The sequence below is a fragment of the Muscardinus avellanarius genome, assembly GCF_963383645.1.
Source record: "Muscardinus avellanarius genome assembly, chromosome: 20".
Taxonomy (NCBI): domain Eukaryota; kingdom Metazoa; phylum Chordata; class Mammalia; order Rodentia; family Gliridae; genus Muscardinus; species Muscardinus avellanarius.
This window is the reverse complement of record NC_137806.1, coordinates 4604403-4630100: the sequence shown is the minus strand read 5'-3', so window position 1 is coordinate 4630100 and position 25698 is coordinate 4604403. Positions and strand designations below refer to the sequence as shown.

General features: G+C 42.3%; 1 protein-coding gene across 1 annotated transcript in view; it reads left to right on the top strand.

Annotated features, from left to right (window-relative positions):
* Positions 1-25698, top strand: part of DNAJC1 (DnaJ heat shock protein family (Hsp40) member C1) — a gene marked incomplete at both ends in the record, with an annotated part of 122584 nt that overhangs the window by 76581 nt on the left and 20305 nt on the right. The window contains 3 exons of the mRNA XM_080717083.1: positions 5293-5383; positions 10627-10790; positions 20812-20931. Coding sequence (XP_080573209.1) covers positions 5293-5383; positions 10627-10790; positions 20812-20931 — 375 coding nt within the window. The remainder of the gene's footprint in view (positions 1-5292; positions 5384-10626; positions 10791-20811; positions 20932-25698) is intronic.

Sequence of the window (25698 nt, the reverse complement as noted above, 5' to 3'; positions counted from 1 at the left end):
TTACATATTCTTTTTTTTTTTTTTTTTTTTTTTTGCGGGTCTGGGGATGGAACCCAGGGGCATTCTACCTCTGAGCTATACCCTCTGCCCTTTTTAAATTCTTTATTTTGAAACAGGGTCTCACTAAGTTGCAGAGGGCCTCACTAAGTAGCTGAGGCTGTCCGCAAACTGCAATCCTCCTGTCTCAGTCTCCCGAATGCTGGGATTACAAGATGCACCACTACTCCTGGCTCTATTTTTACATATTCTTTAAGGACAACTGTAATGTCATATAATCCCCACATATCCTAACAAAGCTTAATATATACTGGTTCAGTAGATAAGGACAAAAAAATATAAAGATTTAATAGTTTCTTGTATAGATACTCATGCTTTACAATCACATACAAAAATACTCATAAATTATTTAAATTTGCCATAATTTTAAATGTGAAATAGGTCCTCTGCTTCTCATTTATGGAGGCAGACATTGAAAAGTGTTAAGTATTAAGAGAACTGCCAGCCAGTCGTAGTAGCACATGCCTGTCGTCTCAGGATTTGGGAGGTTAAGACAGGAGGCTTACAGGCTGACCTCAGTGATGGAGCAAGATCCTCACCCACTTAGCAAAACCCTGTTTCAAAAATAAAAAGGAGTAAGCCCAGCATGGTGGTGCACGCTTGTTATCCCAGTGCTTGGGAGGCCGAGACAGGAGGTTCACGGCCATTTCAACTACTTAATGAGACCCTCCAGAACTTACTGAAACCCTGTTTCAAAATACAGAATAAAATAGGGCTGAGGGTGGAACTCAGAGGTAGAATGCCTCTGGGTTCAATCCCCAGTACCAATAAATAAATAATAAATAAATAAATAAATAAGAAAGAGTGGAAGTATAGCTTGGAAGTAAAATGTCCCTGAGTTTGATCCCAGTATCAAAAAATAAAAAGATAATAATAGAAAATTGCCTCTAGAGTAAAAGCTTTTGTTCATGGGTCTATCCATAAGGATCATAAACTCAAGAATAGGAGCTCTTCCTGTTTAGAAGAATGTGAATTTCATAGTTGTTTGTTTGTTTGTTTGTTTGTTTGTTTGTAGTATTGGGGATGGAACCCAGAAGCATTCTACCTCCAAGCTACACCCCCAGCCTTATTTTTTTTGTCTTTATTTTGAAACAGGGTCTCACTGACTTAAAAGGGCCTCACTAGTAGCTGAAGCTGTCTGCGAACCCGGATCCTATCTTAGCCTCCCAAATGCTGGGATTACAAGCACGTGCCACCACTCTGCTAAATTCCATAGTTTTAGTACAGTGTTATGGGACTAAATCTAGGCAGTTCGGAGCACTAATGAATTAAAGTAAGCATCTATTCATTATTTATTAAACTTTATGATATGACAGGCAGTAAACAAAAGCTATTAGGATGCAGATTTTATATCTACAGGAAATCTGTAACCTGTGTAGATAAACGAGTTCATTCTGGACTCAAAGAATTTTGTTTCCATCTATTTATTTTCTCTACTAAACAATTTTCTTCACTTGAATTAGCCCCTAAGGGAGAATGGGAGAGACAAAAGGTTGAAAACAACTGATGTTGTGTAACCCTTTTTAAATCTATGAATCCCCATTAGAATATACTTTAAAGAGCAACTACCTGGTCTTCTTGTACACTCTTCCAAATTCATTCTATTTTTATTTATCACCTAATTTAACTGTTAAGAAACACTTCCTTATATTTTTCCAAAATTAAAATATTCATCTCTGGAGCCATATGTAGTATTTTATATTATTCTTTCCTGTAATGAACCTTAAAATATTCTATGGTTGAGTTATATAAATATAAATTTATATTATTTATAAATATAATTTATAAATTATAATAATGATATAGCTATATAAATTATAATAATGATATAAATATATTTATATCAATCTAGTTGAGTTATATAAATATAAATTTTATATTATTCTTTCCTGTAATGAACCTTAAAATATTCTAAGGTTAAAATAACCTTAAAATATCAGATTAACCTTAGTCATCTCATCTCCAATTCCTTATAAGATACAGTTTCAGACTGCCTTTCCATTTGATCACTTTCCTTCTGGAATCTTCCTGCTTGTCAGTGATCTTAGCGTGTGTTATCCCACGCTGAACATAAGCATGATTGGAATGAAACAGAGTTATTTAGTACAGTAGAATTATTGGAGGTCATTAGGAAATTCATGCTTTATGGAAAGGTCATATTACAATGATGATTTGGAAATACACAGAAGATAAGTAGAAAAAAGCACAGGGAATATTTAAGTAAATACATAAAAATGAAGCAGATTCTTTGCCTTGAACAAGCAGTGAGTGAGAGCTGAGAATACATGGCAGCTCCCGAAGGAGCCGGGACCGGCCAGGGCGCCCTGCAGCCTCAGGTCAGTGTGGTCTTACCTCGCGTGGTGCTTCCAAGGAGGGGTTCTAGTGGAATGGTGTGCTGTTGCAGGAAGTAAAAACATTAGTAGAGAAATGATGAAATTCGGCAGGACCACAAGGAAGAAAGTGCTGTTGCCCAGCAATAGGTCTTTACATCGAGGCAAGAAAGATGCAAATAAAGAGTCCAATAAGCAAGAAAATGCATGGCTTAACAGGAGGTGTATTGGCGAAAAAGGAGGCATAAAAACGTACCCTTTGTGGTACAGAATAAGAACCTAGTAAAAGTGGTGAAGTGATACTAAAAATGGCTAGCGTAAAAGCCAGGCGTGGTGGTGCACACCTACAATCCCAGCACTGGGGCCGAGACAGGAGGATCGCAGATTTGTGGCCAGACTCAGCAACTCAGTGAGGCCCTCCGCAACTTAGTGAGACCCTGTTTCCCAATCAAAAATAAAATAGGTCTGGAGGTATAGCTCAGAGGTAGAAGGCCTCTGACTTTAATCCCCAGTGTCCTCCCCACACTATACACACAAAAATAAAAGCTGTGTACAAAACATTATTCTGAGTGTTTTCCAAATATTTTTAACACATTTAGTCTTCAGAACAGCCCTTCTCTGTCACCATTGATGGATGAGAAAACTGGCCCTTAGAGAACTGAAGTCTTGTGCTGAAGGCCACTTGGGAGACGCAGAGCTGGCTCTTCATCTAGGGGTCCTGCTTCAGGGTCTGTCCTCTAACCTCTGTATCTCACTGTGCTGTGTGCTGTGATGCTGACTTCAACCTGCCTCCTTCACCTCACAAGTAACTAACCTGTGCCCTTCTTTTTTTTGCATGTACCACATTTCCTACTCCCCTCAAGGAGCCAATGCCTTCCCGGCCTTTTCTTCTTCCCTACTATTAAAACCTCCTCTGTGGAAAGAAGCTAATAAGCTCATTCATTCATTCACACCAAGGTATAAATGACTGATGTGGCTTAATATAAATAATGCTCCTCCAGGGTCGAGTCGTCTTTAAAGGGGGGTGGGGAATGCTAAGGGGTTGTAAACCCTCATCCCAAATCCTGTTGAAATTTAACGTCTGTATGGGCGCGGGAGGGTGAGTAAGTTGGGTGCATGCCCGTCTGTCTGTTCTTCAGTTGAACCACTGTTTGGCCTGGGACTTGTGGGAGCCCTTCTCGTAGAAGTGAGGCAGGACCCTAACAGTGGGAAAAGAAGGAAGAAAGAGAAACGTCTTTACTGATAGGATTTGGGGAATAGCCTGCAATTTTCCTAACTCATTATCAGATGGGAAAATTATGATAATAATCCCAGACACAGATCCCAGGAAAAAGTTTTGGCTTGTATGTAGTCATAGCTGAAGAGAGACAGCTCCCTCCTGGGGTTGAAGTGCTCATGTGTTTTTATCTCATCTGGGTGGTGTCGAGAATTGATTTAGCTCCTCTTATTTCCTACAGAAATAGCCCTCTCGGATTCTGTGGTATGCTCCTCCCTAGATATCTTAGTTTGGGAATGCAACCATAAAGGCTTTTTTTCTTGATGCTCTTTTCTTATTCCACACCAGTTGGTCACCAAGCCTTTTCATTTCTTTCTTTATAAGGTTTCTCGTACATTTCAATCTAGTTGAGTTCAGTTAACACTTATTAAGTACCTGCCGTGTGGCAGATACTTGTTCTGGGCATACATGTATCCCTATGTCAAATGTCCCATCTTCTAGGGGAGAATACAGTGTTATAAAACCATAGCATTTAGCCAGGCGTGGTGACGACTGCCTGTAATCCCCGTACTTGGGAGGCTGAGGCAGGAGGGTTGCAGGTTCGAGGACAGCTTCAACAAATATCAAGACTCTCAGCCACCTAGCGAGACTCAGTTTTAAAACAAAAAAGTAAAACAGGCCTGGGGTTATAGCTCAGAGATAGAACACCCTCGGGTTCAATCTCCAGTTCCAAAAACAAACAAAAAACCCGGAAGTGTTTAAATACAGAAGCAATATAGCATTACAGAAGGGAAAGGAGATACTGCTTGAACAGGGTTTTCAAAGGTGCAAAGGCGTTTACCGTAATGGTTGGGGAGAAAACTGCTCCTGCGGAGGGCAAGACAAACGCAGAAGTGCAGTCGCGGGAGCAGCGTCCGTGACGACGAGCGGCGGTGCCGGAGAACGTGCAGCTTGAGTCAGAGAATGGGAAAGGGTTGGTTTGGTTTGTTTTCCATGTGTCAGGCTCGTGGTACGCCTAGAGCGTCAGATTGTTTGTTTCTGTCTGTGATTATGTGAGGCCTGGTCTTTTTTGGAAGCTCGCTGAAGTCTGACTTAGATGTCACTCGTTCAGACTCCAGCCACTCTATCGGCCTGAGTGTGTGTGCAGCGCGTGTGCTCAGCCCCAGCCTCTGTGATAACCTCTGTCCTGCTGGCCGGAGACGTGAAACTTGTCTCCTGTATCTACATGGTCAGATAAGTCTCGCCATCTCAAATTCTATATAATACTTTGAAAATCTATTGGAGCTAAGGAACTAATATGAAAACAACACTAGCACTCTTAGTCACAATGATATAACTTACTGCCAAATAATTCATTCCAGGGAGTGATTTTTTCCTGCTGTCTTTCTATGGATTGGTGCACTTAAAAAAATATCATACAACGGAAGAAAATGGGAAGTGGAGAAGGTTTTGCCATATGAGAGAGAAGAGCTACTTAAATTTATACTCACGTAGCTTCTGGCCTTAGCTCTCGAGAAGATCATAGAGAAGTGTTTATTCCATTTCTTCTGTTCATTCTAAAATTTGAAACATAAGCCAAAAGGAAGGCTACTTGTAAAATAAATGTACTGCTTTAAAAGGAAGTTGTAGATAAAATACTGCCAATAAAACTGATTTTTATGTTAACTGACTTATCATTTCTTTTTTAAGGATGCCAGGCAGTTTTATGAGAAATATAAAGAAATGAGATTGAAGGAGAAGGAAGACGCGCTGACTAGAACCGAACTTGAAACACTTCAAAGTGAGTTTTCAGTGTCATCTTCTGTGTTGACAATGTCTAAAAACTAATGGTCTAAACTAGGATTGTCCGTAAACTCGTGCTTGTTCGATTTTCTATGCCTTCCGTGCCGTAATAGAGTCCTTGTGCTTAATGTATTAAATACGGGCAATTTTTCCGTTTACATCTGGTTTCCCGCGGCAGTGTCCCTCCGAGTGGGCAAGGGTCTCGTCACTCGCTCGCTGCGCTGCCCGGGTAGGGTGCAGTCTTCCTCAGGGAGCACTGGTACCGTCTACCGTAACCCTTCATGTGCCGGGGCAGTTTAGGGACTGTTTCTTTTTCATACTGTTTCTGCAGCACCAAACGGTATCCTGGCACATAGTAAATGTTCAGTAAACGGATGAATGGTAGATATATGAATTAACGTAATTTCACAAATAGTAATGAATTCCCCTGAGCACCCGTCTGTATAGAACTCCAGCTCAAAGAACACAGCTTAAAAGCTTCAACAATTATAAAATCATATTCAGATCAACCATATAATTGGTTAAAGCAGACTTGTATTAGAGGGAAGAGTTAGGATGAGAGAAGATATTAAGGTTGGTAGATGTGTGTGTGTTGGGAATCGTTGGTTTTTTTGTTTTTTGTTTTTTGTTTTTTTGGTGGTACTGGGGTTCCTGGAAGCCCTTCTACCTCCGGGCTACACCCCCAGACCTATTTTATATTTTTGAAACAGGCTTCGAACCAGCGCGGGGATGACAAGCGTGCGCCACCACGCCCGGCTATTAGTTGTTTATTTTTAAGTAAAAATAGGACATAACACTTTTAGGCATTCTGGATGAATCAAAAGGGGAAAAAATCCATTTATGAGAAAAGAGAAGCCAGGTGCCTCGGCCTGTAACCCCAGGACTTGGGAGGCTGAGCTAGGAGGGTCACAGGTTGGAGGGCACTCTCAGCAAGTAGCAAGGCTCTTGTCAACCTAGCAAGGCCCTGTTTCCAAATAAGCACTTAAAAAATAGGCTGAGGATATAGCTCAGAGGTAGGATGTCTATGGTAGAATGCCCAGTACCACAAATAAAAGAGGGGAAAAAAGTATCAAACTAACCAAAAACTTACGTGTAGAGCCGAGTGTGGTGGCGCATGCGCTTGGGAGGCCGAGACAGGAGGATCGCACGGGTTCGAAGCCAGCCTCAACTACTTAGTGAGGCTCTCAGCAACTTAGTGAGACCCTGTTTCCAAATAAAATAGAAAATAGGTCCGGGAGTATAGCCCAGAGGTAGAAAGCCTCTGGGTTCCACCCACAGTAACACCAAAAGAAAAAAAATATTTACCTGTAGAATACATAGTACATTTTATTGCTTTCATGGCCGGTTTATAATTTAAGTATATTTTTGTAATAAAGCACTTATTTGTTATAGTGTTCATGTATGTGCTATTATTGTTTAATAATACAGGATTAAGTGTGTATAGGGGCTAAGCATGAAGTATTTATCACAATGCAGAAGTACCTTTATTTTTGGCCCTGGGGGCATTCTACCTCTGGGCTACACCCCAGCCCTTTTACTTTTTTATGTTGAAACAGGGTCTCCCCAAGTTGCTGAGGCTAACCTCAAAGCTGTGATCCTTCCGCCTCAGCCTCCTGTGTACTAGGATTACAGGCGTGTGCCGCCGTATCTGGCTCAAAGCTTCTTGTGGAGTGTGTGAGATTTTTCCAAAATTGCTCAAGTTATTCTGCCTCAGACTTTGATTAAAATTCCAAGATGTATTTTGTTGTTTTACTGATAAAAATATGTAAAAAATTAAAAGCATTTAAATAAACAAGTATCTGAAAATTATCTCTGTCCTTCAGCAAAGATATGTTATTGTAAAGCATTTGAAAATTCATCACTAGCTTATTAGTTATTGAAATTCAGAATGGAGTAAGTAAATGTGAGAGCATATTTAAAGCAGTACTCGTAGTGGGTTTAAGTACTGAACTCATCTCTGTTTGGGGAAGGTGATGGCGGCAGCATTAAGAACGTAGAGAACAGTCACGCTGGCTGCAGCGGTGGCAGAAAACGCTGCCGTGTATCTTTAAGTGTGCTCTCTATGCTGCGGGCAAAGAGCCTTTCAGTGAGGTCTGCTGACTCAGTACCCAAAGGCCCCAAGTCCCCCAGTGTGCGTTTCATTGGCCCCTATCTGTCTTAATTGGAAAGACCATTATTGGAATACTGCGTTCATAGTAACGTTTCTCTACTTAATCGAGTCGCTTCGTCCCATGTCGACTAACAGTAGCTACTTTATGCCGCCTGCTTCTCACCACCTGAGCCCTCGTGTCTTTGTGCTTTATGACTTAGGTCATACAGTATTCTCAGAGGGCTAGACCAGAATTACCTTGAGCAGTATTTTAGAGCTGGGCATGGTGGCGCATGCTTATAATCCCAGCATTTGGGAGGCTGAGACAGAAGGATCGCAGATCGTGGACAGCCTCAGCTACTTAGTGAGGCCCTTTGCAACTCAGTGAGACCCTGTTTCAAGTTAAAGAATAAAATTGGGGCTGGGGGTGTCGCTTGGAGGTAGAATGCCCCTGGGTTCCATCTCCAGTACTGCAAAAAAGAGAAAGAGAGAGAGAGAGAGAGAGAGAGAGAGAGAGAGAGGAGAGACAGAATTTTAGAGAACTGAAGAGTTAAAGTGTAGTTATCTTAAGAATAAATATTCTTCTGAGAAATCTTTGTGCAAAAACTTTATTGATCTCTCTATTTGGGACACTATTATAGATCTAACCAATTTAATTTATATTGTAGGCTTATTCTATATCAACTCCCTCCCTCCCTCCCTCCCTCCCTCCCTTCCTTCCTTCCTAATTTGCCATACTGAGGATCAAATCCGGGCAGGCACTCCACCCCTGAGCTCCCAGCCCCATCCAAGTCAGTAGAAGTACATTTAAGTACTTATAATGAAACAGCCCATATCATGAATAGAAAATCCATTATCCTTTTTAAAGTCCCCCCCCCCCCGCGGTACTGGGGATGGAACCCAGGGGCTTTCTACCTCTGGGCTGCACTCCCAGACCAATTTTATATCTTATTTGGAAACAGGGTCTCACTAAGTTGCTGAGAGCCTCACTAAGTAGCTGAGGCTGGCTTCAAGCCTGCACGATCCTCGGGGATTGCAAGCGTGCGCCATCATGCCCGCTTGGCCTTTTTAAAGTTTTTACTGACACATAAAGATTGTACATATCTATGAGGGACCAGGTTGATGTTTTGATACATGTGTATAGTAAGTGATGGATAGATAGATAGTGATGGATAGTGAAAGCAGGGCAAACATTTTTCTTCTCAAATATTTATCATTTCTTGGGGCAAAACGTTCAAATCTTTTCCTTCCCCTTTTCTCCATACCTTATATGATTTTAAAACAAACAAACAAACAAACAAAACCCACTAAGCAGCCAGATCCCTCTTCGTATGGGCAGAAACGTAGCCAGTGACCATACTGCTCTGTCTTGGGGTCCCCCGCGTGGGCCAGTGATGGGCCGGAGTCGGGGCACCAGGAGACAGCGGGAGCGCAACCGTGTGTGTCAGTAAGAGAGCATTTGCCTTCCTGAGAACAAGAAGGTCACTCGCTGTCTAGGAAACTCAGGCTCCTGAAGAAAGGATCTGCTGCTGCTGGTGCTCTGCCAGTTCATTCAGGAGTCGATAGAAAAGAGGGAAAAGAAGGTCGCGGAAGGCTCGCCCCACTTCAGACTCGAACATTTTGCTTTTACCCAGTGATAGAGCGCGCACGGATCGGCATTGCAGGTTTGCTGTCTTCCGAGGACGGTCTCTGTTTCTAGGACACTACCTTGTTGCTGTGGCCTTTGGAGGGGCTAGATGTTCTTCTAAAGGCTTGGTCCTGCCCGTGACCCCACCTTGTGCGACTGTCTCAGGGTGAATTGTGGAGGGGCATAAACATCCGCAGCACTGGTTTTCTCTTCTACTGCCTTTGACTTCAGCATCCAGTGATCCAAGCTTTCTATGATGAGTTGCGTAGTGCTCTGAAGACTTTCTCAAAGAGATTTTATTTTTCAAAAAAACATTAAAAATGTATTCGTCTATGTTGATTTTCTTACATTGGCATTGTAGTACATACATACCAACACTGTACGAGGTGCATGAGTTTGACAGTAGTGACTAAGAACAGGGCTGCTTCTCAGTGAGTCTTGATCAGAATGAGACATGGCAAAGAGCCCATCCAACAGCCACCACAGTCGTGCATTGCCTCATAACAGGAATACTTATTTGGGGGGTGGGGGGACTGGGAATAGAACCCAGGGGCCTTTTACCTCTGGGGTATGCCCCCAGCTCAATTTTTTTAAGCCAGGTCTTGCTAAGTTGCTGAGTTTTTCACTAAGTTACCGAGGCTGGCTTTGAAACTGCAGTCCTCCTGTCTCCGTCTCAAGCGCTAGGATTATAGGTGTGCACCACCCTGCCCGGTGACAGAAGTACTTTCTGTATCACTAGGTAATCGTGTCACTGTGAGAACATCATCGGATCTCTTGACTGAGGTGGTCCTGGCAGCACGAGGCAGCGTACTCTGTGGACCACTCTTATGTATACATCGTTATACAACACATGGTTGTATATTCCTGATGCTGCCGGGTTAAATTTTGCCTTTGTAAAATATTGAAAAGATAAATTTATACCATTTATTGAGAGCTATTTTTTTCAGAGATGAGACAGTGTATACTTATCTACATGTTAAGTTTCTTGCCCATTATTACACACATGGAAAATGCAGGAGTAAGGCACTAAAGTTCTTTCCATTATACCTAAATGAAATGTTTGAAGAAAATACTTTAAGAACTCAAGGTGGGCTGGGTGTGGTGGAGCACACCTATAATCCTAGTACTTGGGAAGCTGAGACAGGAAGATCACAGGTTTGAGGACAGCCTCAGCGAGTAGTGAGATTCTCATCAACCTTATTTCAAAATAAAAATTAAAAAATAGGGCTGGGGGTGTAAATTGGAGGTAGAATGCCCTTGGGTTCAATCCCAGTAACACAAAGCAAAAAAAAACCCCTATGTATGCAAATTGATACAATGATTATGTGATAATTCGCATCTCTCCGTTTTATTTTAAAATAATATAACGTAGAAGAATGTACAATAAAATTTACAGCTAGTTATTTATAACAAAGCAATTCTATTTCAAGGTATGCTCTGTGAATAAAATACTGGCATATTAAACCCTTTTTATTCTTAAAAAAATATCAATAATTGGTTTTTTCAAACTTTTTTTTTTTTTTAGAACAGAAGAAAGTTAAAGTTAAAAAACCAAAACCTGAATTTCCTATATACACACCTTTGGAAAATACATATATTCAGTCTTATGATCATGGGACTTCTATTGAAGAAATCGAGGAGCAAATGGATGATTGGCTGGAAAACAGGAGCAGAACACAGAAAAAACAAGTAAATACATCTTTAAAACTTACTGAGTAAAACACTTACAGAAAAGTACACAAAATAACTATACAGTGAGCCACCATGAGGTGGGCCAGTTCACCGTGGCTGAGATCAAGGACCAGAACGCTGGCCCTGGGCAGCCCCGTCCTGTCTCCTCCCGGCCCCTCCGCAGCACGCTGGCGTGGCTGTGTGCGCGTAGTGCCTGCTCTTTGGCGAGTGCGTGGAGGTCCTGCTTGTATCCTGCGCATCTGCTCCCTGTCGTCCATATTGTGGGATTTGCCCGTAACTGTGTATGCAAGTAGTTGGTTCATTTTCATTTCTATATATAATAGTTCATTTACAGGTATAGCACATTTTATTTTTGTTGGAGAAATGTAATATTTCCAGTTTTTTTCAGTATAATGAACAATTTTCCTGCATACATTTTGTACATGTCTTTGAGTTCATGTACATGTAAATTTCTATTTTTAAAGTTAAATTGCAGGTCATAGCTCAACTTGAGTAAATATTTCTAAATCGTTTTTAAAAATGTTTGTATCAGCCAGGCGTGGTGGCACACACTTGTAATCCCCACCCTTGGAAGGCTGAGACAGGAGGATCGCACAGGTTCGAAGCCAGCCTCAGCTACTTAGTGAGACCCTGTTTCCAAATAAAATATAAAAAAGGTGTGGGAATATAGCCTGGAGGTAGAAAGCCTCTGGGTTCCACCCCCAGTACCATAAAAAAAAAAAAGTTTTTATCAATGATTTTGTTTTTGTTTTTGTTTGCAGTATTGGGGATTGAACCCAGGGGAATTCTGCCTTTGAGACACAACCCCAGCCTTTTTTTTTTTTTTTTTTTTTTTTGGTACTAAGGATTGAACCTAGAGGCATTCTACCTCTCCAAGCTATACCCCTAGCCAGATTTTATTTCTTTATTTGGAAACAGGGTGTCTCATTGAGTTGCAAAAGCCCTCACTAAGTAGCTGAGGTTATCTGTGAACAGTGATCCTCCTGTCTCAGCCTCCTGCATGCTGGGATTCCAAGCCTGTGCCACCACACCCAGCCCCAGCCCTTTTTTATTCTTTATTTTGAAACAGAGTCTCACTAAGTTATGGAGGGCCTCGCTAAGTTTCTGAGACTGTCTGTGAACCTGCGATCCTTCTGTCTCAGCCTCCCAAGTACTGGGGTTACAAGTACGTGCCACTACGCCCAATGTGTATCAGTGTGTTCTTAAGTGGCAGACTGTGAAAATTCCTTTACATCCTTGCCAACACTTGGTCAAGTCTTCTATATTTTAACCATTTTGGTGCATATATAGTGATTCTCTTTATGGCTTAATTTGGACATCTTTTTTGGGTAGTATATAGTGATTCTCATTATGGTATAATTTGCATACCTTGTTTGTTTGTTTGTTCTGGTACTGGGGATGGAACCCAGAGGCATTCTACCACACACATTAAAAAAAAAACTAACGGAATTATGGTAAATTGGTATTTATCAGCACATTTTCTTCTACTGACCAATACCCTATTCCATCATCACAGTGAATGACATCTCACAATGTCATTCAAAGACTTTCACAAAGAAAACAGGTTTTTATAACTCTGTTGTAACAGCTACTGACTTTAAGTTTTTAGTTATGAATTTCTGTTCCTTTCAGAAACTTCGTACAATGGAAACAGTTTACAATCAATGTCAAGAATGCCAAAATAATCTTGATAATTGAGTCCTTAGATTGAGCCTTTAGTTAAGCCTGCGTGTCTTGTAATTAGTAGCTTCTTCCACACCACCTGCTCTCTCCTGCCTTGAATCTTAGCACATCTGTGTTGTTTGAAATTGGAGAATGCTTTCTACTCCTAACAACTAATATGCTATTGTTCTCATTAGACATCACATTACTGACTCGCTGAAGACTACTTTCTGTCTTTTTGTTTGTTTGTTTGCCTGTGTCTCTAAATGAACCCACTTCTATCTTAGTAGGATTATGATGTTACATAAAACAGATACTTTAACAAATTAAATTTTATTTTTAAGCCGGGCGTGGTGGCGCACGCTTGTAATCCCCGCACTTGGGAGGCAGAGACAGGAGGATCGCGCAGGTTCAAAGCCAGCCGTGCTGGCTTAAGAGACCCTGTTTCCAAAGAAAAATGTAAAAATAGGTCTAGGAGTGTAGCCCAGAGGTAGAAGGGCTTCCAGAAACCCCAGTACCACCAAAAAAAAAAAAAATTCATAACTGGTCAAGGTGGCACTCACTTGTAATCCCAGTACTTGGGAGGCTGAGACCGGAGGATCGTCGTTAATGGACAGCCTCAGCTACTTAGTGAGGCCCTCTGCAACTCAGTGAGACCCTGTTTCATAATAAAGAATAAAAAGTGCTAGGGTAGAATCCCTGGGTTCAATCCCTAGTCCTGAAGTAAAAACAATTTTTATTTTATTATCTGAAAAGCAAACTGTTAAGCAGTTACCCTCCGTTCTCCCCCTCTTCCCCACGCAGCACCATTCTGAAAGCGACCTATGAATTTACTCAGCCGGATGTTTCACATACGTGGAGTCATGCAGCATATAGCTTGGTTTTGCCTTCTCTCATCGCAGGCTTTGATCTCTATCCGCACTGTAGGCAGTACCCATCCCTTTGATGACTAAGTAGCACTCCATCATCCGCGAATGCCATAATTTCTTTATTCATTCATCCATTTATACACATTTGGGCTGTTTCTACCTTTTAGATATTGTGAATGGGATTGCTATTAACATGTATGTACATGTATTTGAGTTCCTGTTTTCAGTTCCCTTAAATACATAACTGAGTAGAATTACTGGGTCACTGATCGTTCTGTTTAGCTTTTTAGAGAACCCTGAACCCGTTTCCGCAGCAGCGGATCCGCTCTCGGTTCTCACTGGCGGTCCCCGAGGATCCTGTTTTCTCCGAATCTTTGCCACCCTCGCTGTGTTCCACTTTCGTTGATCTCGTGTGGTTGTCATCGTAGCCATCCTAGAGCATGAGTGATCTCTCCTGTGGTTTCAATTTTCATCCCCCTTATGACTAACGATGTTGAGAATCTTTTCGTGGATACAGCAGGGGGTGCACATCTGTAATCCCAGATTTATCAGCAAACCCTCCTGGGCTCCCGATCGGCGACCTCCGCAGTCAGGGCTGTTGAGACTGAGGCTTCTGTTTTGCCCCCAAAGGGACGTGGTCTCCACAGTGGCAGCTTTGGCTTCTAGAGAGGAGGCTCTGAGACCTCGGCCTGCCTGCCCTGTGGCTCATGGCAGGGGGGTTTACAGGTAGCCTGAGCATCTCGGCAAACGTATGTCAGGTTTTACACATGGATGAGAACTGATCTCGATCCTAGGAGCCAGCAGTGTGACAAAGCCGACTTTAGCAGCACCCAGGACGGTTCACCAAATTCCATCAGTCTGTGTAATGGGTCTTATCTCCACATCCAGTACACTCGAGACCTTAGGACCAGTGATGGAGACCCTGTTTCAAAATAAAGCTAAGCCAGGCGTGGTGGTGCACGCTTGTAATCCCCACGCTTGGGAGGCAGAGACAGGAGGATCAATCAGGGTCGAAGCCAGCCGTGCTGGCTTAAGAGACCCTGTTTCCAAATAAAAGATATAAAATAGGTCTGGGAGTATAGCCCGGAGGTAGAAGGGCTTCCAGAAACACCAGTACCACCAAAAAAATAAATAAAAATAAAAATAAAACATTTAAGGTTCAAGGTGGGCATGATGGACCACGAAAGAGGTTGGGCTGTAAGGCATTCCTGCTGATTCTCAGAAGTAGAGTGCCCCTGGGGTTCAGTCCACAGTACCACACACACACACACACACACACACACACACACACACACACACATCTAAACATCTAAAGGCACATTGAATTTATGGGGAAATTTAAGTCTTTGCTATCAGTAATCTTTTAAGTATTTTAGATCTGTAAGGTGTATTTAAAGTAAATTTAAGGCCGGGCGCGGTGGCGCAGGCTCGTAATCCCAGCATTTGTGAAGCTGAGACTGGAGAATCGCGGTTCGCGGACAGCCTCACCTACTTAGTGAGGCCCTCCGTAACTTGGTGAGACCCTGTTTCAAAATAAAGAATTAAAAATAGGGGGTGGGTGTAGCTCAGAGGCCGAGTGCTCTTGGGTTCCCAGACCCGCAAAAAAAATAATATAAAGTAAATTTAGTAAGGAATATTTGCTATCCTTAGAAAATATGGATTGCATGGGTTGGAGCACTGATAAAGGCAAAGATTGCCAAAGGTGGCAGTGGGGGAGTCTCGCCATTACAGGAGCATTGGTTGGTTGTAATTTGGAGATTCCGAAGGCTTTCGGGCTTTTGTTACATCGAGCCCCGTTTGTGCTAAGTAGGGTTGCAAATAACAGTATAAATGGGCAGTTTGTAAAGTGCAGTTTGTGAGTAACATATCTTCTCCAAAACCCAGAGACTAGAAGAGTCACTAGGTGCTCCTTTGCAGTGCTGTGCACGAAGTGGTCTTCAGTTTGCCAAATAATTTTCAGAAATTCAGCCACGGTGGCTGCCCCTCCCCACACCGTGTGAGTTGGTGGCCACGCCCTTTTTGCACCTACTTTGCACTTTATGTCCCGCGTGTGGGTATCAGATGAATCTCCTCTGAGGACGGAGTTGCCAGTGGAATGTCAGACCTGTGCTCCCAGGAAAGTGAGGTGGACTTGAGCTCCTAGAGGCTATGACGGCAGAGCTGTCTCAGGGCCGTGGTCGCTGGGCACAACGCCTTGGTCCCTGTAGAGTTACAGGCAAACTGCACAAGAGGCTATTGAAATAGTCAGCAGAATATATTCACAAATCTGTGAGAGCAAAATATCGACTGGCTGCCAGCGAGGTGAAGTCGGTAATCTCAGCAGTGCTGGCTGTGGGTTCTTAATGAAGCTCAGAGTTGAGGTGAGGTACTCTGCCAGGAGGCGCCGCTCACACTCCCAGTGTAGGAGCCGGCCAGATTGGGCTGTTAAGTGGACTAGGGACAATCACTCCTCCTCATAGGTCTTGTATAATGGGTTTCAATCATTAACGGCCCCGTTTTAAGTTACATTGGGGCATATTAACTGCTTTAATGGGGGAGGGGCAGGTTCATAGGTTCCATTTGATCAAGGCAATTTGTAAGTGCCAAGGCCTAATTTTAATTCACTGAGTCAGAGAATCCATGACCACTTTGGGATGTTTTAGGACAGTGGGTGGTAGCGTGGGGAATTTCGGCAAGACAGCAGTCCTGTGGTTGTGGGAGGCACACCTGTGTGCCGCGTTATGCTCTGTAACTCCCCCATGATTCTCAGGGGCGCTTTGTTTAAACATAGAATGTACAGTGTTGTCTAAGGGCATGAGGCTTGCCAATCTGTTTATTTTAACAGATGTTCAGTTAACTCAGAGCCAGTACTGTAAGAGACAAAAAGCTAATCCCTGACCTTGTATTTATCTGTTACATAAATTCTTTTGGCAAATTTTGGATTACCAGTTGGGTCAAATTACAAATTTGTTTCTGCTTTTCTCAGTGTGCTTCCTCCCCGTTAGAGACTAAATTGTGGACCCTAGGTTCATATGTCAAAGCTCTAACCCTCATGTGAGTGCATTTAGAGATGGGGTCTTCAGGGAGGTAATTAAGATTAAATGAATGAAGTCATAATGGTAGGGCCTAATGTAATAGGATTGGTTTCCTTATAAAAAGAGGGAGCGGGAGTGGTGGCCCACTTTTGTAATCCCAATACTTGGGAGGCTGAGACAGGAGAATTGCAGGTCACAGCCAGCCTCAGCAACTCAGTGAGGCCCTCTGCAACTTAATATCACCCTGTTTCTAAATAAAGAAAAAAATATAGGGCTGGGGGTATAGATCAGAGATAGAATGCCCCTGGGTTCCACCCCCAGTAATGAAAAGAAAGGAAGGGAGGGGGAGATTCCCCTACACACGCGTGCCCATACACGCATACGCACACGCACGGAGGAAGGGCCATGTGAGACCATGACAGGAAGGAAGCGGGCCTCAAGGAAGAGGTTCTCTTCTAAGAGTGCAGACATTTGAGGTGATTTGTGTTTAATTTGCTTTGTTAACATACCGTTTGTTTACATAAATGTTTGTCAAGGGCTTTTAACTATTCAGTTTTTACATTAGGAAAATTGTGTAACTGAAATCTAAATGCACATTCAGAAAGAGAAATGTATATATATAGACTGTAGAATTACACGGTAGCAAATAATTAATATTATACCATCGGCATTATTAAGCTATATATCTGCTATTTTAATTACTGGCTAAAATTTCTGAGAACTTATAGTTGAGCTAAACCTAAAAATAATTTAATCTAAAATTTTAACTTATGTGATTATATAATTAATGATCATGAATAGTCATTTCAATAGAAATATTTCTCAAAATTTCTGTATCTATTTTTTAAATAGAAAAGGACCCTTTGTCATTAAAATATGAAAATAAAATAAGTAATAAGTACATTTTCTTTTAGTTTGGCATAATTTTTCAATACCAAAGGAACTGTATGATACTTTGTAATTAGCATTTCATGGGCTCACACTGTCAGGGAGCTGTGCAAGTAGTGTGCTTTCCTTACAGCCTCCAGCTCTGATAACCCAGGAATATTGAAAATTTTCAAGGACACCAAATTTTTTAATATAGCAGGTTTTATGACCAAAATTCCTCCCCAAAGGGACATTATTTGGTAATACAATTTGAACTTCCCCATCCATTCTTTAATAGATATATTTTGGGTCATTATATAAAATTATTAAATAATTTGAAAACTTACTCTTGCATTTTGTATTCGGTGTGGAGATTTATTCCCAGAGTTGGGCTTTTCCGAGCCACACTGGAATGCTTGTGTAGTCCCAGAGTGTCCCCACCATGTGGCACCTCCCGTTACTTACTGGAGAGGTGGAGTTCTGGCCCAGTGTTGCAGTGATGCTGGATGCACATGGTTTTAAGTGGCAGAGCAGCGCTCACGCGTTCATCTGACTTTCACAACCGCAGCGCGCTCCAGACCAGGACAGGGAGAACGCACTCACGCGGGGCCGCCCCGGCTGCCGTGGCCCTGTTGCCTCTGGCACACAACTGACTTGCTGAGGGATGAGACACCCACCCAGGTGCCTTGCAGCCGGAGGAGGATGACTGTGAAAGGCTTCTCTCCGATCTCACGTCATAATCCTCCTGAGTACAGAGCTCTGTAATATTAATAATAAAAATCATGACCATGAAATAACCACAAAACTATAAAAGGAGAGTTTGTCACACATAACAGAAGGTGATTTTTTTTAGGATATCAACCCAAATATTTTATTTAAAATTTTCCCTTTCTGGAATAAAAGCGTTACCATACATTTAGATTCTCATTAACAAAAAAATGAAAATCAGATAGTTTTTGACGCCTATTATTCACATATGCAGTATATTTGGAAAGCCACTTTATTAAAAATAGAAATTACTAGCCAGGCGTGGTGGCAGTACTTGGGAGGCTGAGACAGGAGGATCGCACAGGTTCGAAGCCAGCCTCAGCTACTTAGTGAGACCCTGTTTCCAAATAAAATAAAAAAAAAAAATGGGTCTGGGAGTATAGCGCGGAGGTAGAAAAGCCCCTGGGTTCCACCCAGTGCCACCAAAAAAATAATATATATATATATATATATATAGAAATTACTTTTAAAAATTGGTTCACTCTGAAACAATGATTTATATTTTTTACATTTACATTACATCATTTTGTTTGTCTCAAAATGCTATTAAAGTTAATGCTGAAATTGGGTGACGTGACTTAACCTGAGACTGCATCTTTAGGCTGTGTGGTTTATGTATTCCACCAGTGCGCGTTTCATGCAGTAACACACTGGTGCTCGTGGTATGGCTTTGTATTAGAAACCTGTGTTTAAATTCTACTTAAAGACTTGGCCTCTTGCATTGCTGAAGCAAATCTGTGCAGTGGTTAAAGCTTCAGCTTTTAGCAATAAAAATATTATTTCCTTAAAAATCCAATTATGTTTCTCTAAATGATACTTGAATTAGAATAATGCCTTTCCTTGAATAAGGCAAAAATCAAGACGCAGAAAAACCCCTTCATGTGAACTTGTAAATCATCTGATATGGAGAATGAGATTTCCGATTTTCATTAAATATCAAAGAAATTCCAACCAGACCCAATGGAGGCTACCTTTTTCTATAAGTGAATTTATGCATGTATTGTGGGGGCTGCACTGATGAATATGTTTGAGGCTTTCAGCTCTTAGTGGATACAAAATAGAATGATTGATAAAATCCTGCCTGCTATTGGCTATTATTTACTGACTCTTAAGTGGCAGGTTGTATTTATGCCAATTTATCTGCTTCAGGGAACATTCTTGATAGTGAATAAAAGTAGTTTGCTTTGCAGATGAATGCAAATGGAGAGTCTTTGGGAGAGCCCTCCACCAGGGGCGGTGCGCTTTGATTATGAGCGAAGCTGCCATTGGACGTGGTGAAAAGAACAGGCTTGAACCATTGATTGGGGAGACAGTAAGAAGTCAGGGAGGGCCGCCGAGCTTGCAGGGAGGCAGGGTGTCAGTGTGGTCAGAGCACAGTGGGAGGATGACAGGCAGGATTAGTGTCAGGCAGAAGCTTTCGTGGCGGTGGAGACAGTCCCTGGGGTCGCTCACCTCTGACTGTCGTTCTCTGCTGATGGTTCTGTAATGCAGACTGCCTGTGTGCGCCCTTCATTATCGGAAACGGTGACTAGAAAAGGTATTGGCTGCAAAGATTTCCTCCCATCTCTCTCTTCCTCTTCTTTCTCCCTCCTTTTCTTCTTTTTAATTAATTAATTAAAGGGCAATAAGGTAAGCTTTCTCCATCTCTCTGACTGCTTGAGTACTGTTTAGTTAGAGTGAGTGGCCCCTGCCTCTGATGGGGATAACTCAGTGTTATCCTGTGATATGAAATCCTTGTCACCTGGTTTTTGTTATTTGATAATAATTTTTTCCTCTGCCCAGTTCCGGGTTTGATCACTGATAGCGCTGAGCAAAGTGCAAAGACCATGTCTGCTGTTGGGATTTTTGTAGTTTTGTCATCTTTACACTGTTTAACTTACTTAGTTCAATAATTTGTCCAACTTTTAGAAGCTCATTGCTTTCTCAAATATGAAATGGACAACCCGGCGTGGTGGGCACGCTTGTCATCCCAGCATTCGGGAGGCTGAGACCAGAGGATCGCGGTTCGCGCACAGCCTCAGCTACTTAGGCCCTCTGCAATTCAGTGAGACCCGGTTTCAAAATAAATAATTAAAAATAGGGCAGGAGATGTACCTTGGAGGTCAAATGCCCCTGGTTTCCATCCCCAGACCCGCAAAAAAAAAAGAAAGAAGAAGAAGAAGAAGAAGAAAAGAAATGCACTAGATGGTTTGGCTTGGTCATAAAGGTACCTTTTTTTTTTTTTTTTTTTTCTTTTTGGTGGTACTGGGGTTCCTGGAAACCCTTCTACTTCCAGGCTACACTCCCGAACACCTATTTTTTATATTTTATTTGGAAAGAGGGTCTCTTAAGCCAGCGAGGCTGGCTTCAAACCTGTGCAATCCTCCTGTCTCCACCTCCCAAGTGCGGAGATTACAAGCGTGCGCCACCATGCCCGTCTATTTTTGCTTTTTTAAAGTATACATTTTTAAACTTCCAGATCTTAAATTGTTATGGAGACCTTTATGAGTAGCACTGCATTTTGTAGCAATGATGTGATTCATAGGTTTTATTAATATTTTCTCACTTTAATGCAAAACTCAATGGTTTTTTTTTTTCCTTTTCAATGTCTTCCAAGGCCTGATTTTGCAGTATTTTTGTTTTCTTCTTTGGTACACATAAGAAAATCTTAAGACTGCTGGAGCTTTTTGCATTCTCATATTAAATATACAACTTAGACCTTTATCTAAACTTTTAAGTACATTTTAGTATTGTTTGTTGCAGAAAGTATATTACCAGTAGTTTGTATCATAGGCTTGTTTAATGTCTTAGCAAGCATTCTCTCAGTTATCTTTTTTTATTTTCTTTAATGTTTTGTAGGCACCTGAATGGACAGATGAGGACCTCAGCCAGCTGACAAGAAGTATGGTTAAGTTCCCAGGAGGGACCCCGGGTCGATGGGAAAAGATTGCCCATGAATTGGGTCGATCTGTGACAGATGTGAGTTCACTCAGATTTGCATTGTATGGAGTGACAGACCAGACCAAGCCAGCTGTGTAGGAGGCAGACATAGATGGGTCCTACATTATCTTTGGAGAAAGGCTGCAGTTCTTTGAGGACCCAGAAGTGAACCATTAATGAAATAAGCAAGAAGCAGATGTGAGTGAGCCCTCGTTGACAGCTGTGGGAGGAAGGCAAGTGTTTGGAGCTTCAGCTACTGAAACCTAGGTCAGCAAAACATTGCCAAGCTTGTGTTCAAGTGGCCGTCCATTGTGGGAATAGAGTTCTCAAGCTGATCAGAACTACAGGCTGTATTTCAGCTGGGTCTTTGTAACATTGTACAAATTGCTGGTAGATTTAGACAGGTGGTTTAGATTAATTAAATGAGCAACATTCTGATATTGCGAACAGAATGTTTGCCTTCTTATTTGAAGGATGATACCAACCATTCATTTATCGGGTGTGTGTGTGCGCGCGTGTGTGTGTGTGTTTACTGGGGATTGATTGAACTCAGGTGCATTCTACATCTGAGGGACATCCCTAGCCCTATTTTAGTTTAATTTTGAAAGTCTTGCAGGTTGATGAGAGTCTCACTACTTGCTGAATTTGCATTTTTTCAGTGCCAGCCTCCTAAGTACTGGGATTACAGGTACGCACCACCATGCCTAGCTCCTATGCCTAACATTCACAAGACAGCGTATTTACTGGAAAAGTTTTGACTTAAACTTTTTGGGGTATAGAGGGGTACTAGGGTTCAAAGCCAGGGGCGTTCCACCTCTGGGCTATACCCCCAGACCTATTTTTTATTCTTTATTTTGAAACATGATCTCACTAAGTTGTGGAGGGCCTAAGCAGCTGAGGCTCAGTCTCCCAAATCCTGGGAGTACAAGTGTGTGCCACCATGCCCAGTTAGAGTAGAGAATGTTTTTAAAAGCTTCTACATAAGTGTCTGGCATGGACTCAGTAAATGATTAATTAAAATTGAGAAGAAAAACTTCTATCAGTTGTCATTGATATTTTCATAAAGGAGAGCAAATATTCTTTACCAAATTTACTTTAATACATCCTACAAGCAGGGCTAGGATATAAAATGCCCCTAGGAGCCGCGCGTGGTGGCACACACTTGTAATCCCAGCACTTGGGAGGCCGAGACCAGAGGATCATGGTTCACGGACAGCCTCAGCTACTTAGTGAGGCCCTCTGCAACTCCATGAGACCCTGTTTCAAAATAAAGAATACAAAATAGGGAAGCCAGGTGTGGTGGCGCATGCTTGTAATCCCCGCACTTGGGAGGCAGAGACAGGAGGATCGCGTGGGTTCGAAGCCAGCCGTGCACGCTGGCTTAGGAGACCTTGTTTCCAAATAAAAATGTAAAAATAGGTCTGGGAGTGTAGCCCGGAGGTAGAAGGGCTTCCAGGAACCCCAGTACCGCCAAAAAAAAAAAAAAGTATACAAAGTAGGGCAGGGAATGTAGCTCGGAGGTCAAATGCCCCTGGGTTCAACCCTCAGTACTGCCAAAAAAAAAAAAAAAAAAAAAAAACTCACTTTAAAGACTTTTTTTGAGCCAGGTGCAGTGGTACACACCTGTAATCCCAGTACTTGGGAGGCTGAGACAGGAAGAGAGCAGTTGGGGGCCAGTGTGCAGTAATTTAGTGAGACCCTGTTTCAGAATGAAATAGGGATAGGAGTATAGCCCAGAGGTAGAATGCCCCTGGGTCCAATCTCCAGTACTACAGAATAAATTAATTAGTTAATTAAAGACTACTATTTGAATTTTTAAGATTATTTTCACTTCAGGATTAAATTGTACTAGGAGAAATAGTTGTTCTATCTAGTAATATTTTATTTTATTTTTTGCTTTGTTTCATGAGACCTACTACTACCATAGTGACTGGGGAACCTAAGAATATCTTTTCTTCTGTTAAGAGTATTGCTGGAATATGCATTTTATTTTTCATTTTAAGGTTGTATATAAAAGACAAGTCAGTAATGACTTATCGGTGTCTGACCACATTAAACACATTAGATAGTTATTGATGTTTTAAGTCTTATGACATTCCAGTTATACAACTAATAATACAATGATTAGCAAAAATTATTAAAATAATTTCTAGAAAGTTATAAAACCTTGATTTAAAAGGGCCCAAATTTTTAGTTCGGTTACCTAATGGAAAAAAGTACACTAATTTAGTGCCTCCTTTGCAGATTCCACTACTTTTAACTTCTGTAAAGGTAGAGGGTTCTGGGGGTTGAACCCAGGGGCATTCTGTCTTCGAGCTATACCCACCCCAGTCTTTTTTTTATTTTTTATTTTGAACAGGGTCTCACTAAGTTGCTGAGGCTGGCCTCAAACTTGCAATCCTTCTGTCTCAGCCTCCCAAGTACTGGAATTACATAAGTTCTTATATAATATTTCTAAGGCTCTATAGTTAATGCTCAAGGGTGATAAGAAATTGAGCAGAACAATATATATTGGGATGGAGCCCAGGGGCATTCTAGATCCGAGCTACACCCTCAGCCCTATTTTTTATTCTTTATTTTGAAACAGGGTGTCACTGAGTTGCAAAGGGCCTCGCTAAGTAGCTGAGGCTGGCCACAAACCTCGATCCTCGGGTCTCAGCCTCCCAAATGCTGGGATTACAAGCGTGAGCCACCACCCCAGGCAGAACGATATTTTAAATTAATTTGCTGTCATTAAAATCTGGTTAAACTTTTCTTTTTATTTTTAGAGGAAAGAGATGAAAGTTTTAATTTTGTTTCTGTGTGAGTGTGTGTGTGTGTGTCTGTCTCTCTCTCTGTCTGTCTGTCTGTGTGGGAATTGAACCCAGGAGCATTCTACCTCTGAGGTACACCCATCAGCACTTTGTATTTTTTAATTTGAAACAGTCTTGCTAGGTTGCTAGGAGCCTCGCTAAATTGCTAAGGCTGATCTTGAACCTGCAATCCTCCCATCTCATCCTCCCAAGTACTGGGATTACAGGTGTGCGCCACCTTGGGATGAAAGTTTTTTAAAAGGCTAAGAATATACACAATAAAACCAACAGAGAAGCCAGGCGTGGTGGCGCACGCTTGTAATCCCAGCATTCGGGAGGCTGGAACAGGAGGATCGCGGTTCGCGGACAGCCTCAGCTACTTAGTGAGGCCCTCTGCAACTCAGTGAGACCCTGTTTCAAAATAAAGAATAAAAAATAGGGCAGGGGGTGCAGCTCAGAGGTAGAATGCCCCTGGGTTTCATCCCCAGCACCACAAACACACACACAGAAACACACAAACAGCCTCATAAACTAAAATATCTTTGTTGTGGGGGGGTACTGGGGGTGGAACCCAGGGGCTTTTCTACCTCTGGGCTATACTCCCATGCCGGAGCCAGCTGGCAAAAGTACGGGTTCCAAAAGAGAAGCGAGAGGATGAAAGAATTTTTAATTCTAACGTGGGGGGACCGCCATCCCACTATCTCTACTGGCCGACCCCTGCTCCTGGGTCAGTATTGTCTATTGGGCCGACCTACTGGCCGACCTTCTGGCCGACGCCTACTTCTGGGTCAGTATCATCTCTCTCTCTCCTCTGCCTCTCCACTCCTGGGGTGTTTATACAGTTACAGGTCACTATCCTCGTGCTGTCACCAGCAGAATACAATACAGACCAATCCAAAGCACATACATTACAGGTAGGTTAATCAGCACCCTCGTGCCATCACCACCTGATCTTCTCCCAGAACTTTTACTTTGAACTTTTCATGACCCCAAACCTTGTTGACTCTGGGCGAAGGATAGTCAGCTGAGTCAGAAATATTCTTTTAGGGGAAAACCTTAATGGCTTCCCACACTCCCAGACCTATTTTATACTTTATTTGGAAACAGGGTCTCACTAAGTTGCTGAGAGCCTCACTAAGTAGCTGAGGCTGCCTCTGAACCTGTGCGATCCTCCTGTCTCAGCCTCCCAAGCGCGAGGATTCTACAGGTATGGGCCACCATGCCCAGCTTTAAAATATCCATTTTTAATGTACAAGAGTAGTCTCGGTGCCAAGGAATCCTTTTAAATTTGTGTGAATTCATCCCACAGCTCAGTTTTCCCCCCTAGATCCCCTCAAGGAGACTGATTTTATGTCTGCCATACATATAGCTTCATCTTATCACGGAAGTGGCAAATGTGACTTTGAGGTTCGTGGTGCATGCCAGGTATTAGTTCTGTTTTCTAATCTTCAAAAGGACCTCGGAAACAGTTAATAAACCTAAGCTTTTGTAGCACCAGAAGTCAGCTGTTGTAACTTCTCTTCCACGTCAGTCTATCTCACATTGCATTTTTCTCCTGTAACATCATCACCGTAGCTGAACCACACATGCACACACACGCATGCGCGCGTGCACGCACAGCAAATCACTCTGTAAGCGCCAACAGGTGTCCAAAGACGCAGCCACCTCTTGAGTAGCACACAGGAATGGCTCACGAATCGCACTGAAGCGGCCAAAGTCGGTTCAGCTTGTCCCGCAGCTTCTGAGATGTTAAGTGGAAGCTAACCGCATTTTACAGATCACTTATGCTGCTTCTTGGCTGCTGGTGTCAGTTAGATTTGTTTTTAAGTATTTGATTCTGAAAAAGAAGCCAGGTTTGGTTGGCCTTCGTCATGCCTCTGCTGCACGCTGACCTGGCCCTGCCCACTTGCCTGGCTCACGGCTGTTCCTTGACCTTGTGTCCTGCTAAATGTGTAGCCCAGGCCTGCTTCTCTTCCTTCAAGAAGCACTTGGCAGCCAGGCGTGGTGCGCACGC